General features: G+C 42.2%; 1 protein-coding gene across 1 annotated transcript in view; it reads left to right on the top strand.

Moving 5' to 3' along the window:
* Window positions 1–2,582: 2,582 nt before the first annotated feature.
* The window catches only part of BAZ1A (bromodomain adjacent to zinc finger domain 1A), a 49,010-nt gene continuing 34,295 nt past the window's right edge, over window positions 2,583–17,297 (top strand). The window contains exons 1-3 of the mRNA XM_026051850.1: window positions 2,583–2,662; window positions 3,294–3,572; window positions 14,268–14,411. Of these exons, the coding sequence (XP_025907635.1) occupies window positions 2,583–2,662; window positions 3,294–3,572; window positions 14,268–14,411 (503 nt within the window). The remainder of the gene's footprint in view (window positions 2,663–3,293; window positions 3,573–14,267; window positions 14,412–17,297) is intronic.

Below are 17,297 nucleotides of genomic sequence, written 5' to 3'. Positions count from 1 at the left end.
TTTGTCGTTGACTTTGCCGTTGAGCTTACCTGTGTCTGGAAAGCTACCTGTGTAATGCACGTGCCGAGAGACACCCAGCTGAGGTGTCACCATTAATTCCTTCAAGAGTGTAGCGCAGTTTTTAATTCCTAGTTTTTAAGTGTAACTCCTTTTGCTTAACTGATGTGAAGCTCTTCCCCCGAGCAGACCCCTTGGCCACTTGTAGCCAGGTGGGCCTGGCTTGGAGATCTCCATGTTCTGTGTGTGGACCCCCCTCCTCATCTTGGTGAGACTCGCACAGAACTTGAAACTGAGAGAAGGCCCAAAAGACACTGAAAATATGAAGGTAGAGATGAAGGTAAAGCCGTACACGTGCTGTGAGCTGCAGAGGCACTTGCTTCTGTGAGTTGAAGTGTGATGGAGCCTTTCTGTTTGTGAGAAGAGGAATTGCGTTGTTCCTGCGGCTCCTCTCCTGCCTTGGGAGCTGGTGTGTTTGCTTCTTGCCAATCGGTTGGTGAGAATTTGAATGTGCCACAGAGAGACGGGAACGGGAGAAATACGATCTGTGCTGCTGTGTTTGCCTGAAACCAAGTTAAAAGGAAGTACTTACGCTAGGAAAAAAGGAAATACTCTTAATAGGCCCTAGCCATAGATGGTTTTGACACGCTATATGTAATGAGTAGCCGAAGACAAATAATGCTGTCAAAACTGAAATATACATAAGTATATATAAAAACATTTTTTTTCTTCCTGTAAAATTTGTGGGGAAAAAATACACCCAAAACAAAAGAGGAAATGAGCTGCAATGTAACTAGATACACAAAGGATTGTCGTATGCAAATGACAAAATGTTTTCCTCAAATATGATTCAGTTACAGTAATCTTGGAATTTTGCATTTGTAATGGTCACGGGTAAGAAAAACTTATCGGAAAGGTTTTTTGATGTTTGTTTTTATGTTTTTCCTTTTCTTTTTTTTTTGAAGTTCGATGCTGTTCTTTAAATAGCATGACTGCCTAGTGCCCCCTCACAAAGAATAACAGCAGCTCTTAAAGGGGCACTGTCGATTTGTCAGTTTTAGTCTCCTCCTCCTGCTCCCTCCATAATCTCTATTTTTTTCTCTTTTACTTATTTTTTTTCTTTTTGAAAAGTGTGTCCTGATAGATTTTTTTTTTTTTTTTTTTTGGAAAAAATCTTATTCTGGTTTCTGTTTTCTGATTAAGGGATAACTATCTAGAACCTCTTTGGTGAGACACAAAAATATATGTAGAGACACAGACCTGTACCGAGATTTGAGTAAACTTTACCATTTACTTTAACTTTACCCATTGAGGTTCATAAGGCTACTTAAAATATTGTGAAGGCARCAGAAGTAATGAAATGTAGGGCAGGAAGAGACCTGAAGGGGTTATGTTGTCTTCACCTTTAAAAGTCTAACCTGTTTTTTTAACACATATGACTAACGATTCTGCACCTTTAAAGATGCCCAGTTTGTTTTTTTTTTCTGATAGCTAATCCGATCCAGCCTGATTGACAGCAAAAGAGGATGCTCGGCCCTATCCCTAGTAGGCACAAAGAATGATTGACAGCCATCCTCCTTGTATCAGTTTTTAAGCTTAAAGAATATTTTTTCTCCTTTTCTCTGTGTCTCTGCCCCTCTCTCTCTGTATTTAAGCAAGACCATGTTATTCCTCACTGCTTGCAGGTTTTAGGCTCACCTATGGTCAAACGAGTCGACAAAAATGATTAAAAAATTCTGTTACTTTATAGCTGGTAGATACTGCTCATATTAGGCGTCTTTTCCTCTTCTGCCTTTTTCCCTTTCTTCTCTTGCTAATATTCTTGCTATTTCATTTTCTCCTCATTCTAAGGAATGCTGTGCTGRCATAGAAAGGATTATCTGAGCTAGGACCCTCAATTGTCCTTAATCCAGAGTTTCCATTTTAATTTACAAAATGTTATGGTTGCATCTCTCCATCTGTGATGAACATCGTCACTTGCCTCAGTGTAACTGAGGCACGTTTGTCAGCTTGGAGCTACAGGGAGCTGGCAAGAAAAGTGTGAATGGTCCGAATTGCTGGCCCTATTGCTAGAAATGAGTGTAAGATACCTGCACTGTACAGTTCTGGGAACACGGACACAGATAAAATATATATATTTTATATATATATACACACACACACATATATATAGGGATGTGTAAATATATCTATCAAATAAAAGTAGCATGCACTGTTCTGCTAGTATTGTGTGATAGTGCCTTGGAAAAGCTATGTTGGACTGATATAGGACAGAATTAGTTTGTCCTGTAGTGTAGTGCATACAGGTAAGAGCCCTGAAGAGTAGGAGTCCTATAGGACTTTGCAAATACAATTACTCTGAATGGGGACATGTTTCCAAAGTGCTGAGCTGTCAGGTCACGGATGTGCAGTGTATGGTGTGTTTTAACACAGTTCGGTGAATAGCTACAATATCTGCTTCATCTAGAAACTTTTTTAACAAACCAATGTTTTTTTTTCTGATACCTGTCAAAAAAATGTCAGCAKTTGACTAATAGTCTTCCTTCTTGATCCCAAAGTAACAACTGTAAGTAAGCAATAACAACATGGTAATTTTAGCATTAATTGAAAATGCTGGGAAGGAAAGGAACCAATATTTGCTAATGGAAAACAAGGAGAAGAATCTGTAGGAAAAAAAATAGTTTAATGCTTTCTGTAAGAGCAGTACGAACAGTCAAGGAATAAAAACTATTTAGAGAAGTGCTTGACATTAATTTTTTACCTCTCCCATCTTTTCATTTTGTGAGCTAAGAAAGGCACTCCAAATCTGAARCTTGCTCAAGTTTCAACACGTTTTTGTGATCTCAAGGCATTTTATATTTGAACAGTTCTAGACTCTCCTCTTGCAAATATGTGTGGAAATATGGGGCATATGGGAAGATAATGACACGTATTAAACTCAGTGTGATTATTCAGAGGCATATTTGTTTGAAGTGCTGTTGTTCTTGGTGATTAAAGCGGATGGGGCTGCTACAGTGGTTTGTAGTGAGAAGCAACGTTGGTTTTACAGTAGCAGATTTCCCAAGCCATTCCTAATAGGAATGGTAAATAACCCTGTGTTGTTTTGCCGTGACAGATGTGTGCCTTAAACATACGGCAGCGCTAGTGCTTAACCCCACGTGCTCTGCAACCTGCATGGAAGTAGAGCTGCCCTTGAACCGTGCGCTTGTGGAAGGTGTTTGCAGCTCTGCTGAGACCAAACATACACGTCAGCCAGGACTTACTCTTTTTTTTTGTTTTTCCTCCTTCCTTTTCAGTGATTTTTTTGAACGCACCATTCTGTGCAACAGCCTTGTATGGAGCTGTGCTGTCACAGGGAAACCAGGACTCACGTATCAGGAAGCACTGGAATCGGAGAAGAAAGCCAGGCACAATCTACAGAGTTTTCCAGAGGCGCTCATCATTCCAGTTCTCTACTTGGCCACCCTTACCCATCGCCCACGRCTTCATGAGATCTGTGATGAAATCTTTGCTTATGTCAAGGATCGGTATTTTGTTGGTGAAACAGTGGAAGTAATTAGGAGTAATGGTGCAAGGTAAGGATATTTAARAAGAACTATTTTTGTTTGTTTGTTTTGTTTCACGTGGATGCTTTTTGTGCATACTTTTTAAACCAAAAATCAGGATCATAAACTCCATCAAACACACCAGAAATCATCTGTGGCGTTTTGGCTGGTAGTGCTGCTCCTGCTGCTTGCTGCTTTAGTTAAGAGTAGGTTTCCATTGCTGGGCTTGGTGTATCTTTAGGTTGGTTAAAAGCAGCAGTGGGGACAGCAGTTCTCTCAGCTGCTGACACAGTAGCCTCTCTGTCTGAGGGATGGACTTGCAGAAGAGAATCAGGTCCCTGGTGTGTTCGTGTGAGGAGGGTGTGTGTCGTCGTGATTTTATTTGTTTATTTTAAACCTCATCACAATGTAAAGAACATATTGCACTTTCAGTGGTTAGACATCCTTTAAGGTCAAATGAGGTGTTGTGTAACTGAGAGGTAACTAAATATAGTGTGGAGGGGAAGAGAGGTAAACTGGACRTTTCAGTGCAAGGATCAGAAATGAGATTTAAATAGCAACTAGGGGAAGTGAGGATTTTAAAATATTTTTGAAGTTTTGATGAGGTCAGCCAGAATAAAGTTAGGATTCTTTTTATCTTTCAGGTACTAAGTAGTATCATGAAGAATATTGCTTTCAATGCAGACATAAATTCTCAGAGAATTGAGCATTTATAAAATGTTTGCAATAGATGACTAGCTGGGGTCTTTTTCCCCTCTCTGGGTCTTTGCTTTCTCTTACAGCCATGTATTTTATGTACTGTAAGCACTGATATTGTTGTTTCCTTGAACTGATAAGAGCATTTGGTTAGAGGGTTGATCAGTAAGATTACTCAGCAAAAATTTGGAAGCATCTTGAGCTTTGGAGACGTTCTCGTGTCGCTGGTAAATATGCTCTGTTTTACAACACGTAGCTAGTCGGAGCCTCCAAGCAGCTTCAGCGRGAGGACCTCAGCGGGTCGTTGTGGGGTTTGCAGGCTCCCATGGCTGAGGTCTGAGATGGGGAGAGYGCAGCCTGCTCGGTGGCCACGCAGGACCTGCAGAAGGAGCGTGGAGGCTCCTGCGGAGCCGCCGCTCGCGTTCCGCTGCGGACCACGTGCCGGTTTCCCCTGCCCAGCACGTGGGGCCCAGGCTGTCGGCTTGTGGGCAGCCCCGGGTCCCTGGCCGAGACCTTGTGGGTCCCGGCTGTGGGAGTGGGTGGCCCAAAAGGGTCGTCATAGGCCCAGCTCCAGCTGAGCTGTCCTACAGTGCCCAATCCAGATCTTTGAAAAGCAAATTTTGTTCTGAGTAATGAGAAAAGTCCTGGAAGGATGTGCTGATGCGGGAGATCGTTTGTAAGGAAACCTGCGTGGATGGGTAAGCAMGGTCAGGGCTGAACAGAAGAGCTTTCCATATATTCCCAGGCTTATTCCTTCCAAAAAGTGAAGTCTCAGACTGCAAAGCTGGGACAGGAGAACTTCTGCAGGGCTGCTGCCACCTTTACAGTTATATCCAAAGTCTSTGCCTGTTTTTCATATGTAGACTTAATAAACAGACCCATGTTATCATTAATATGAAARTAGTTTTGCTAATGTAAGAAGGTCTCTCTCTATCAGTAGCCTGTATGTCATGAAGTGCAGGCATAGCTAGCTGTGGATTTTCACTGCTGAATGAAACACCTCTCATTTGTCTTCAATCTTTGAAGAGACTGTCATTTCCCAAACTACTAACACAAAGAATGCTTTAGAGGAACATACATTTTTTTTCAAAAACAACCTCCCTATCTTTCTGCTACTTTTTTCTAAACTGCCAGCCAAAATATTTATGCTTGTGCATCTTARCTTTTCAAAGCTTAAATGAAAACACATATGCAGTAAATATACTTTTCTTGCTTGTTAATCTGATGAAATGCAAAATCCTTTTCACATTTTTGACTGTTACAAATCATTTTCTTAAATTTGCCCAAGCAAAATGGTTTCTGCTTACAATGTAAGCTAAATTTTTGTTCTGATAAAGTTGTGATATGATTCTGTCTAACGAAGATATGTCTAACTTATTTGTTGTATTTATTAGTCTTTAATYCAATCTTCCCAGTTATTTAAAGTTGTGTAGAGATACATATCTAACGATTTTGTGTTCTTGTTCTAGTTTTAGAGCAATACATTAGTCAGCTCTAAACTTATTAAGCCTTTGGGGAGAGCTAGATATGWTTCAAAATGCTGCAAATTCAGATAGAATCTATTTCCTTCAAAAATTAAGCTGCTAGAGATTGTATGTTTTAAACTACATAAGTATAAGATGTCTTATGAAATGAAGCATAATTTTCTGTAGCTGATTGTGTTCCACTGATACTCTAGATGAAAGTATAGCAGAGAGCTGCTTCAGCCCTTTAAAATTAAATCCAGGAAACAGTGCAAATAATGTTTATCTTTATGCTTAGAGATACATAATTAAAGAATATAAAGTGGGGAGAGGTGAGACAGTTACTCTTTTGCCCAATATATAGTTGACTGTGACCTCTGTTTCCCAGGTCTGCCTTGGGGATTAAGCGTACAGCTCATGCTATGTATAGAGCTACAGCTCACTATGTATGAGTAAATAGTGATGTGTGTCTGGGTGCTTTGTGTAGCTTGTCTCTTAGGCTGAACTCTTACTCAGTATACGGTTCCTACAGACAATATAGAAGTTGAGCTGTTCTTTTTGGCTGTGATCAGCTACATTGTCTTCATCTTTTCAAACTGAAGTGGTCATAGTCCATCTAGAATGAAGTAGCATCTTATGAGATCCAGTAGAATTTGGCAGCTCATGAAAAGCCATTTGTGGAGGTGTAATCAGTTGTGCTGCATTTGCATATAAAGCTTTTTGTGCATATAATGTTTGCAGGATTGTTGGCTCTCTGAGCTCCAGGCTTCGCTTAATGGGAAGCCTACAAGAAATCCACACGTAACAAGGGGTGAATTGAGGTTGCTCGAGCAAAACAAGTATTGACTTGTTATTACTCTGAACTTTTCAAATGTAGTACTTTTGTAAGGGGAATGGTTTTGATACACCCTTTTAGACTTCAAGCAAAGTAAACGGAAAGCAACCTAAACATTAGAGGGCTTAGGATTTTGCTTTAATAATGTGTATGTTCTTATGAAGCAGCCTGAGTACCATATGTAAGGGACAGTGTGTCTGGAGAGGGGTAAGAACAGAACTGCTTTGTGTAGAGGTTAGGCAGAGAAAAAGGTTGAGAGTGTTGGGGTGCCTTGGTTGTTGCCCAGTTGTTTTTTCTGGTCTCATGTCCCCCGCAGGTTCCTCTGCTTTCCAGCCTTTTGTTGCCCCCTCAGCTTTGAATTTGGCTGCCTCTGCCTTGGTGCTGCGGGTTGGTAGGAGGAACTTGGAGAGAGCAGGAGGTCTTTTGTCCTTCCTGTTAAGTCACATCTGGTGCCTTTGCAGTCCTTATCACCCAGGAGAGAAATTGCAGAGAACTCCCCCCATAGTCCCATGTTTCTGAAAATGATGCAGGTGATTTGGTAGTCTAGTAGGGGAAGCAAGGAGCCCATTCTGCTTGCTTTTAAGGCCTCAGATGATGCACTCATCAAAAGTGTCCAGTCTTTATTGGTTTATAAATATCATTTTTTTTCTGGCCAAGCTTGTGCTGACTTTTCTCCAAACTGGCAGTTGTGCTTTGCCTTTTATTTTAATATTATTTTTTTAAAGGAAATGTTCAGACTTCGAATTAAAGAATCRTATATTTAGAGTGAAATGTATTGTACAGGGCAAAGAGTTCATTTAAACAGATGTGGGAATTATTCTAGTTTCTGTTGGAAAACATTATAACATTTCATTGCAACCATGACCRGTTAATAAATTAGCAGCTAATGCTGTAGTTCATGTTTTACTGAAATTGGGGAAAAAAACTGTAGACAACACTGACGGGAATTTCTTACTGTTTTTGTATGTCAGAACTGGAAGTTTAAGATCTAGTAACACACTAACCCGTGTTCTCCCTCCCCTCTGCCTGAAGGGCATCTCTTGCAGCCTGTCCCTTTGGTGCTGGCTTAGTGCTCTGTGATCCTGGCAGGATTGTGACTTGGGAAAGTGCTTTGCAAGCTACTAGAGTCTGAAGTCAGTTATTTAAAACTTGGAAGGATATGGAGTGGGAGACCTGCCTGAAAAAGCAGTGGATGCCTCAGACCAACCAGCAACTAATTAAAAACTATGACTACGTAATTCACACAGCTGTAGTATGTTCTCCTCTGCTTGGAAGTCAGCAAGTGTATTCTTTTTTTTTTAGTTTATCAGAAGAAAAATATTTAGCTCATGTGTAAATGACTGCTTGTGACTTAGCACTTGTGTTCTGAGGGGCTGCTCCTACAGGAGCTGGTGGCTTTTCTGGCTGGTGCAGGCCGCTGAGTCCTGCCAGAATGGATCTCTTTGCAGGCTCGCAGTCTGACTGAGCAGCCAAGAAGTAGCTTGGACAGCAACTTCACCAGCCCTTCCTCCTCATTAGGAACAGGGTTACGTGAGGCCTTGCTTCCCTACTGTGGTTTGCACCAAGTTATGCAGGAATGAATAGGGAGCTTGATTAAACATTCAGCCACCTGCAAACTAAAACAGCTGTAGGTTACGTACAGGTAGCGTATAAGAAGAAAAAAATTATATAGAACGTGACAAATATCAAAAGGGAATATATTTTGCCTTTGATTTGACCACTAGATGACACCACTGCAGAAGAACACTGGCCTGGTGTCAGTAAACAAGCAACGTGAGGATGCTTCAAGAGGATGTTGTGTTTTTAGGATCTCTGTTCTGAGTGCTGTGGTATCCACCATTGCCAAACTGTAGGAAATGCAGATAGTTATGGAACTATCTTCCCTGTAAGTGGAATTCTTTATTATTATTATTATTTATTATTAATTCATTACTTGTTTGGCTTGTGTCCTGATGCTTTAGGACGGTTGATAGTGGATTAAACTCTATGTTAGGCCAATTAAAAGATTTGCATACTGTTTTCATCTCTGCAAGTCTTAACTGGGGCATAGACAGTATTTTGCTCATCAGTATGATGCTTGGCTAATAGAGGGTGGGGAGGGAAGAAAACAATCCTCGTAACATGGAAGATTATAGCTAATTTTCTACCTTTTTCACTCGGACTGATAGCAAGGTATTTGCATGTTTGTATATACAGTTGTCTTCTAAGAACTAGGAAAAGACAATATAGAACTAGGAAAAGGTAGACCACCAGAGGGGAAAAGGTAAAGTGTCTCCTTGTTTAGTCTCTAACAGTTTAGAGAGAGTTTAGTTTGTTTTGTAAAGGCAAAACTGGAAACAGGATCTGGGGCTAATGTCTACAAAATCAGAAAGTTGGTGGTGTTTTTTTAATAGTCATAAGGTTTAAAGATAAGTTCCTACATAGAAGGGAAGTTTTCAACTCTATTTTGGAAAAGTGAATTTAATTTCCAGTAGCATAGATTCTGTATGTGCCCTTGAGTTGCTTAATTGAGTGAAAAAGAAGTTTGGGAAAGAAGTTATACCCCGAGACCCTTCGCTTTGGATTCCTCCGTATCATCCTCGGCTCAGAGTACTGGTGAATTGGGAGCACTGATCAGGTTTTGCCCAGCTCTCTTGTCCATGGGCTGGTCCCCTGGGTCCTCCTGGTCCTCTGGATCTTCCTGGTATTCCAGTGCTAATGTGCCCACCTTCAATTAGCAGTAGAAGGAGAGGCTGCTGAAATCACCGAGCTACCCGGGGAGTTTCCGTGTCTGAGGGTCCCTGAAAGAAGGAGGTCTTAGAGCACCTCATTGCTCTGCTGCTGCTGGCTCTGGGCACCATATGGCTCTTGCAGGGCCCCTGCGTCTGATCAGAGCTCTTGGTGGACTGCTTTAAGTAGCTGATACAAGAAACAGCCAACCATTTTTGCTGGGTTAATGTTTGTTGTTGTTGTCAGGTCAGCTGAGCTAATTTAGTGGCCGTCATTAAAGGATACCAGTCTCAGAGCTCCAAGGAGTAGAGCAAGCGCTGGGACTGCTGGTGGGAAGAAGGAATTGCCAGGGGAGGTTTCCTCTTTCGGGCAGTGTTGGATTGACTGTTAGGTGGTCTCATGGAGCAGCATCCTGGGGCTGCAGGCCCCATTAGCTTCTGGTTGCCCTCAGCCAGCCCCTTCCTGGCTGTTTCCTTTGGGAATGAGAAGTCCTGCTGTGAGGCTTTGATAGATGTGTCAGGCTGCTGCCTGCCTGCAGCCCCGTTTTGTTCCTTTGGAAGAGAGGCTGGTGGAGCTGGACTTCGGGAGCAACCGTGTCCCGTGCCACCCAAGGGCTGTGTGGAGGCAGAGCAGCCTGAAGCCAAACCCTTCAGAGCAGTGTGTGTTGTATCCCTAGGGTGCCCGGTAGCTCTGCATACACGCACCTTTCGGTGCCTTCTTAGACTTGCATTGTTTTGCAATAACAATATGTTGAATATATATTTACTTTTAACGGCATGGAAACGTTGAACACTGCACTCTCTGAGATGTCTGCAACTTCTAGATTGCCAGAGTTGGTTGTGCTGTTTGACCTGAGCAACTGACCGACTCTATCGCAAATCCATGGAGATCAACCGAGGATTTGAGTGGTTTTACATATAGATAGATAGATATAGATAGTGGGGACATGTATGCTGGTATTTATAAAAATGAAAAAGAGGTGTTTACACAAATTGGTTTTGTACTTATTCCTTCAGGGCTCCCATGTTGTCTCTTTGTCCTTCCTTTAAAGGATCTCATCACGTGCGCCAGGCGTCTCTTGTAGCCCTCCACGATGGAGTGCAGCGCAGCCCAGCAGCCCGCAGGCCCTTGCTGTCTGAGCCTGCCCACGAATAGGGCAGAGGGCCCAGAGGCCGTGGCTGGCGGGGCTTGGGGGACGTGTTGGGTAGACCTGCGTGGGGCTTGGGAAGGGGTGTGCAGGGCTGGGGGGCAGGATCCCCCTTCCCGGGGTTGCCCGGCTGCCTTTGAGCCAGCGGCTCCGAGGCAGAGTTAGCTGGAGCTCCGGTGTGAGATTTCCTGCTGCTTCCATGCTCAGCTTGTCCCATCCTTTTTTGAATGCRTTTCGGATTTGTATAATGAGGCAGGAAATTCTTTCAATGTCAACTATTATGTGAAGAGAGCACTCCCTGATTGAGATATATACTTGTGCGTGTGTATATATACAAACATATATATAATATAATATATATATGTGTATATATATATTATATACACATATATATAATGTATATGTTTGTATATATATATATACACACACATATATATATAATATATATGTTTGTATGTATATGCTTGTTTTTAAGGTAACATGTTTTTCACACTGAGGTGCTTCCAGGTCTGATTTTCAGGGGAATACTGAGTGAGCCTTCCCAAGTTATTTTTCCCATAACACTTGAGACTCTCCTCAGATACWTTATGGGAGGCAGCTTAAGACTGATCTAAGGGGTGCTGAGAAGCAACAAGTGAGTTTAAACTGGTGATATAAAAGGTAGGCTGGCAGTTAGAAAAGGCTTTTGCTATGAAGAATGTGAAGTCCTGGGAAAATGTTACCTCAGGAGAACATAATCAGCTCTCAAAATGGAGCTTGACTGAGTCATGAAGGAGATTATGTGTGAAGTGCTTGTCTGTGATAGCAGGGAGCAGGATTTGAGCCTGGCCTGACATGGTTCTGTGTAGCTGGATTTAGAAGTAATCATGATGTGTAATGTATGGAGACTGGGCTAGGGGATGTAAGAAAACTGCTCTGAGATTTTTTTTTTTTTTTTTTTGGTTCTGTGTAGCTGGATTTAGAAGTAATCATGATGTGTAATGTATGGAGACTGGGCTAGGGGATGTAAGAAAACTGCTCTGAGATTTTTTTTTTTTTTTAATACCAAAGTTATGTAAAATACATGCAGTGTGATTTGTTTGACTTTTGGTACAACCTCTGTAAAGGTCTCTAGGCTATTNAGAAAGTATTTAAACTAGGGGACTTTCCTCACTTTGCTTTTCAAGTCTCTTAATTGCCTTGTGATATAAAATAAGAGCTATTGTAGTTGAGCTCATGGATTTAGAAGTAATCATGATGTGTAATGTATGGAGACTGGGCTAGGGGATGTAAGAAAACTGCTCTGAGATTTTTTTTTTTTTTTAATACCAAAGTTATGTAAAATACATGCAGTGTGATTTGTTTGACTTTTGGTACAACCTCTGTAAAGGTCTCTAGGCTATTGGTCTTTTTAGAAAGTATTTAAACTAGGGGACTTTCCTCACTTTGCTTTTCAAGTCTCTTAATTGCCTTGTGATATAAAATAAGAGCTATTGTAGTTGAGCTCAAGGAATGTTTAAGGTGCTGAGAAGGAACAGACTTTCATTTTCCCCGGAAGCAGAATAATTCTGCCCACTTTAATCTAGGGGATCTGCTGCTCTGAACCTTAGGTCTTCATTCATAGATTATCTTTTCTTTAAAGCCAGAAGGAATCRTTTTCCTTAATCTGTACTTTATCAGTAGCCTTTAAATTTCATTGAGTTGTTCTTTTAATGAGCCAGGCAGGTGTATTTCACATAAAGTTTCTTTCCCCACATAAAGATTTCTTGTAATGATTTGAATAAGGACATGAAAAATGTAGAATCATTTGCTTTCCTTTAGAATTTATTCCATTCATGATTTTCTCTGTTTAATAATAAGGGGGAAAAAATGCTGTTTGGGGAATTTTGCTGCTTACTGAGTGAAGTGTATTTAGTTTCAGCCTTTAAAGAAGGACATGTGATAGCCCTGTAAATTAAAGGGCTGTCAAAGGGATAAACAGGTAAATTAGTGTTGCTGAAATACTTGGTGACAAAGTATCCCAGTGTTGTTAAAGAAGATTCGTGTGTGTGTTTAAGTCTTTTTGCCCATGTGTTGGGATTGATGGGGGACAACTTGTGTGTTTTAGCTTTCAGGTGGCCGTTTCACTCCAYGGCAAATTCAGTGTCCATGTGCTCCCTCTAGTGTCCTTTGGAGGTTAGCAATTGAGAAAAGTGTTAATAGCCCTCAACACTGCTGCTTTTAGTTCTTTTCCATAAGAATTCGATTAAAGGTGTTCTTTGCTTGAATTGAACTCCAGAAAGGTATCTTCCAATCTGTAAAAAACTAGTCCTACTAAGGAAAAGAAATATATTTTTTCAATAGTGTTTTTTTTTTAGTCTGATAATGTAGTTTCTGCCTTACAGTTARTATCATTTATTCTTAAGGAAGGGGAGCCCGTGGCATGCTGGAAATAGGAAGGAATAGGAATGTGCTGTTGRCAGCACATCTGCCAGGTGTGACATCCACCCCGTCCGTAGGAAGCCCCTTTCCCCTTGGTGTGGCTTCGTGCAGCYTCCAGGATCTGCCTCCATCCCATACTCGGTGCTCCTGGTTGTTCCTGTGGCAGGTGTTATTGTTGTTTTCCAGGGTGTACTTAGAGGTGTCCGGCTGATGCCCGTGGGGCATCCAGAGGGATCGGAGCCTCCCAGAGCCGCGGGCCCGGGGGTGATTTGACACCGCTTTAGGCTGAGCCGAATTCACTGGCTTCAGTGGATATGACCTAGGATGTTTTAATGTTTTCAACTTGTATTTTTTTTTCCTTCTACTCCCTTTGCCCCCTTCTCCCTTATGCTCAGATTTTTGGATAGTGATGCTTCCTTTCGTAAMAAAGTGTTTATTTCAAGCAGAATTTCAACATCCCCTATCCTTTTGCCGGTGTTTAGTTCAGTTTAAATAGAAAAACACTTAGAATGGACTATCTCAGGTTTAGGCCTGGTGCCAGGCTAATTCAAGCCCTCTAGTTCAGCTGCTCTGCCTTGGCCATTTCAAATGACGGTGCTTGGTGCCCGGAGGAGAATTACTGTCTGTGGGGTTTGCTTTTGTTTTCCTCCTCACCCCACTCCCTCCCTGCACCCTCTGAGGTTTTAGTAGTAGAGCTTGATATCCTGTGTCCTCAGTAATTAGTTTTTGTGAAGCAGATAAGGTTTTAGGAGATTAAGCTCAAAACGGTGCACCATTGTGCTGCAGTAAAGGGTGAAAGGTAGTGGTTAAGAATCCGCTCTGGTAAGTTATCTAGCACTGAAGTGTCAATTAATTATACTTTGTAATGTGTGTTTAATTTTGGTTCTTGCAACCAGCATTCAGTATGGCAGAGGGGTAGACTGGTTTTGTCAGTTGTGTGCATGCCAGATGGAGCCTTAATATGTGTCAGGAGATAAATGGGCCATTATTAAGATTAGATGCATAATGATCATTTCGGCCTTCTTTATTTAGGTCATCAACAACAGTAGATGAGGATCTCTTASAAGTAAAAAATATTTAGGGGTCAGAGCATCTTCTGCTCTTCTTAGTTTGCTTCCAAAGTAAATGTAAAAGATGTAAAAGTAAATGTTAAAGTAACAAAGTTAACTTTTAAAATATTTTTCCGTTCTCACCTAAGTAAACTGGACACCAAAAATTATTCTAACGGTGCCTTCAAATTTGTGACCCAGACCAGTGAAAATGGTTTTGTGTTTAAGCAGATTAGTAATTTCTTAGATACAGGATAATGAACGCAGGAAATGCATATTTACCTAGTGTTTTGTGAAAATCTCTTTTATTCGCTAGGCAACATCTCGTTATTTATGTATTCTTACAATAATGTCTGCTGCAGCATTGSACTTTTCTTGCACTAGTGGAAGACGTTGGTGATGCTGACGGTGTGTGTTTAATTCCAGGTTGCCGTGTAAGGTTGTGGAAGTCATCGCTCCCGCGCATCACAACGGAATGGCCAACGGCCACGTCGGCGGCGCCGATGGAGACACGATTGTCATCAGCGATAGCGATGATTCAGAAACTCACAATAGCTCTGCACAAAATGGGTAAATTACACTTTTATGGTAAAAAGCATTTGGGTTAGGGGAAGATGAGACTACAGCAGATGTGGCAGGGTCCRGCTGGGGCAGATGACCTGGCTTGTMGGGGCTGCAGCCCTTGAGTGCTCGTCCAGCCCAGAGTGACAGGCTGAACATTCACSGGTGCCTTATGCTCTTGTGGCTGTTCATGCTGTGCATAATGCACCGAAGAACTGAGTGCTGTGAAAGATGGAGTACCTGCAAAATAATGGGTATTCATCTCTTTAGAATGACAGTGTCTCTGGTGACACAGAGAGTGAGAGCCATGCGTGTCTGTCACTAGTCCTCTCTGTGCKGCAGAACTTAATGCTACTGTATCTTGGAAAACACAGTTACTTTCTGCATTTCCACACTCTGCTGCTACTTGGTGTGGGCACTGTTTCACCTATATGCACATACACTACTTCTGCTATATTCCTATATGCATTTCCATTGCCAAGGTCAGAATAGAGATRGCTGTGTAGTAACAGAACTTGGTCTTGTGGGCATTCTGGAGGGAGATGATCGTTTTCTATGTATTTATTTATTTAATGCTCTATTTAAGAGAATAGTCTCTTCAGGGACTTGGTGTGTTTTTGTCCAATACAGAAAAGTATACAAAGTTTTCATTATTTTAGATGTGTGTATGTGTATATATAAATATAGTAGCTCATGGATTTGAGTATGATTTTAGGTGCACTGTGTGTTTCTTGTCTTAAAGAATTGTGTATATGCTWCTGTGGCTTAATGATACTGAATAAGAGAGCTTGACTGTAATTCTGGTGTTTAATTTGGAAGATCCCTTTGCTGGCCAGCAATTGAGTTTAAATAAGCAGTTTGTTCCAGGAGCATAATGTGAAGACAGATCTCTGTGCTTCATAGGCACARTGTGTGTAAAAGAAAAGGCTTGAAATGGGCCCCAGTCTCGTAGCTGGCAACRTAGATGCTGACAACGGGCTTTATATGAACTGTCATTGACTGAATTGTCACGTGAGCACTGCAGTCAATCTGTCATTGATTGCTGCGTGAGGACTTCCACGTCCTGACATGCCTTGAATAAATAAGGAGGAGCTCCTTATGTGGCTGGAGAAATAACTTGCAACTTTTATCCCACATGATGTCATTTTAAGGTAGCGCTCAARTTGTTCATGAGGCAATGCTATGTCTTTGAGCAAATAGGTGCATTTTCTGTGCTCTGCAAGACGTGGCTTCTGAAGGATGTTATTCTTGGGATGAATACAGGCGTGCTCAGCGCAGAGCTCCCTGCAGGACTGATCCCTCTCTAGAGCCATGCCCTCCACCTTTGCAGAGCTCGTGATAACACTGGGGCTGATACCCGTCAGTCCGTAGTGCTCCCGGATGACTGCTTATTCCGGCAGTGCAGAGAAGGGAGGAAGTCTAGTTTGCCTAGAAAAGTCTAGTGGAAATGAATGAATATRTTTTTGAAGCACCTTTCTGAGGCATACCTGATAAGCATCTATGCTATAAAATAAATTGCAAACCTCGTACAGTTTTAAAATGTCAAGTAAAAGTCCCGAGTTAGCATTTCTCTAGGAAATGCAAGAGTTCAGTAAGAGTGAATAGTTTTTTGGGAATGTTCAGATTTCATAAAGTGTACGTCAGTGTAGGGTGTTGCAGTCAGTTTTCGCATATTGGCATCGAGCACCCTTAATACCCCTGCTCAGGCACTGAGCGACCCCACTGAGCTGACATTCTGCAGCCCTGATCCGTGGGGCCGGATGCCGCTGGAAGTGGCGGGCAGGGGCCGCAGCGGGACACGGGCTCCGCTCGGACACGGCGTTTTCCCCGCGCGTCGTCGAGGAGGAGCCACCTTTGCACAGTCAGTGGGGCAGCAGATGCTGCGTGGGGGCGGGGAGCGCCTCGCACAGATTGATGAGCCATCTGCAAATATTTTTCCTGAAGAATCCGGGAGGCCAGAGAATCTTAACTGAAAATAGACGTCATTAGAGATCCCAACCTTTCTGTGACCCTGCTCTTGTTTGCTCGGGGCGGCAGTAGCCGAGTATTCRGCGAAAGGACTGACCTTTTGCGTGGTGTTCTGCAAGAAAACCTGTGGTTACAYGTGGAGAGAGGGGCAGCGACGCTCCGAGTGTGCCGAGAGTGCAAAAAAGAGGCCACCTCGTGAGCCCTGAGTTACAAAGCAAAGTGGTCCTGGGTCTGGAGGGGTTGATGCTGCGCTCCTTGGAGGAGCGGTGTCGGCGCGAGCAGCCTTTGCGGCCCCGCTCTCGTCCCCAGCAGCATCTGTGTCACTGTAAGGTCACAAGTGGCAGCAGACGGGGCTCTGGGAAGCCTGTGCTGCCACATGGATATGCAGTGCCTGCTGCAGCCAGTTCATGCCTTTCCCTTTGCCCAGAGCCCGAGAAATGGGAACTGCGACCACATCAGGAATGCTGGAAAAGAAATCTCTCGGCTTGTCAAGCTAGTTTCTTGTAGTAGGTTTGGATGCTCTGAGTTTTTTCTGTGAAGGTGTTTTTGTAGTGGTTTGCTGTTTTATGTAATGCTTCATAAATGCAGATGTTTCTACTCGACTGGTGTGCCAAAGCATTTAAAGGATCGATATGTAAAAAGTTTAAAATTTATGTATCAAATTTTTCTTACTCTTGTGCTTTAAGCAAGATTTAGACTGAGGATTTACAGAGGAAGACTTAGGAATGTGCTAACTACTAAAACCTCAGGAACTAAACAGGAAAAACAGTATATTTGGGAGCTAGGTTGGGCTGTTACAGATAACCTGCAAAACATGAGAGAAGAACTTTTTCAAAACAGAAAAAAAGACTAGTAAGCGTTAACATTTTGATTATTCTGTGTCCTGCTTTCAGTTGCAGACTGTATTGGACCTGGCAGTCTACTTAA

Source organism: Nothoprocta perdicaria, unplaced genomic scaffold (genome assembly GCF_003342845.1).
Source record: "Nothoprocta perdicaria isolate Ctin4 unplaced genomic scaffold, notPer1 scaffold_8, whole genome shotgun sequence".
NCBI lineage: Eukaryota > Metazoa > Chordata > Aves > Tinamiformes > Tinamidae > Nothoprocta > Nothoprocta perdicaria.
The sequence above is the reverse complement of the archived record's forward strand: the minus strand, read 5'-3'. Positions and strand labels throughout refer to the sequence as shown.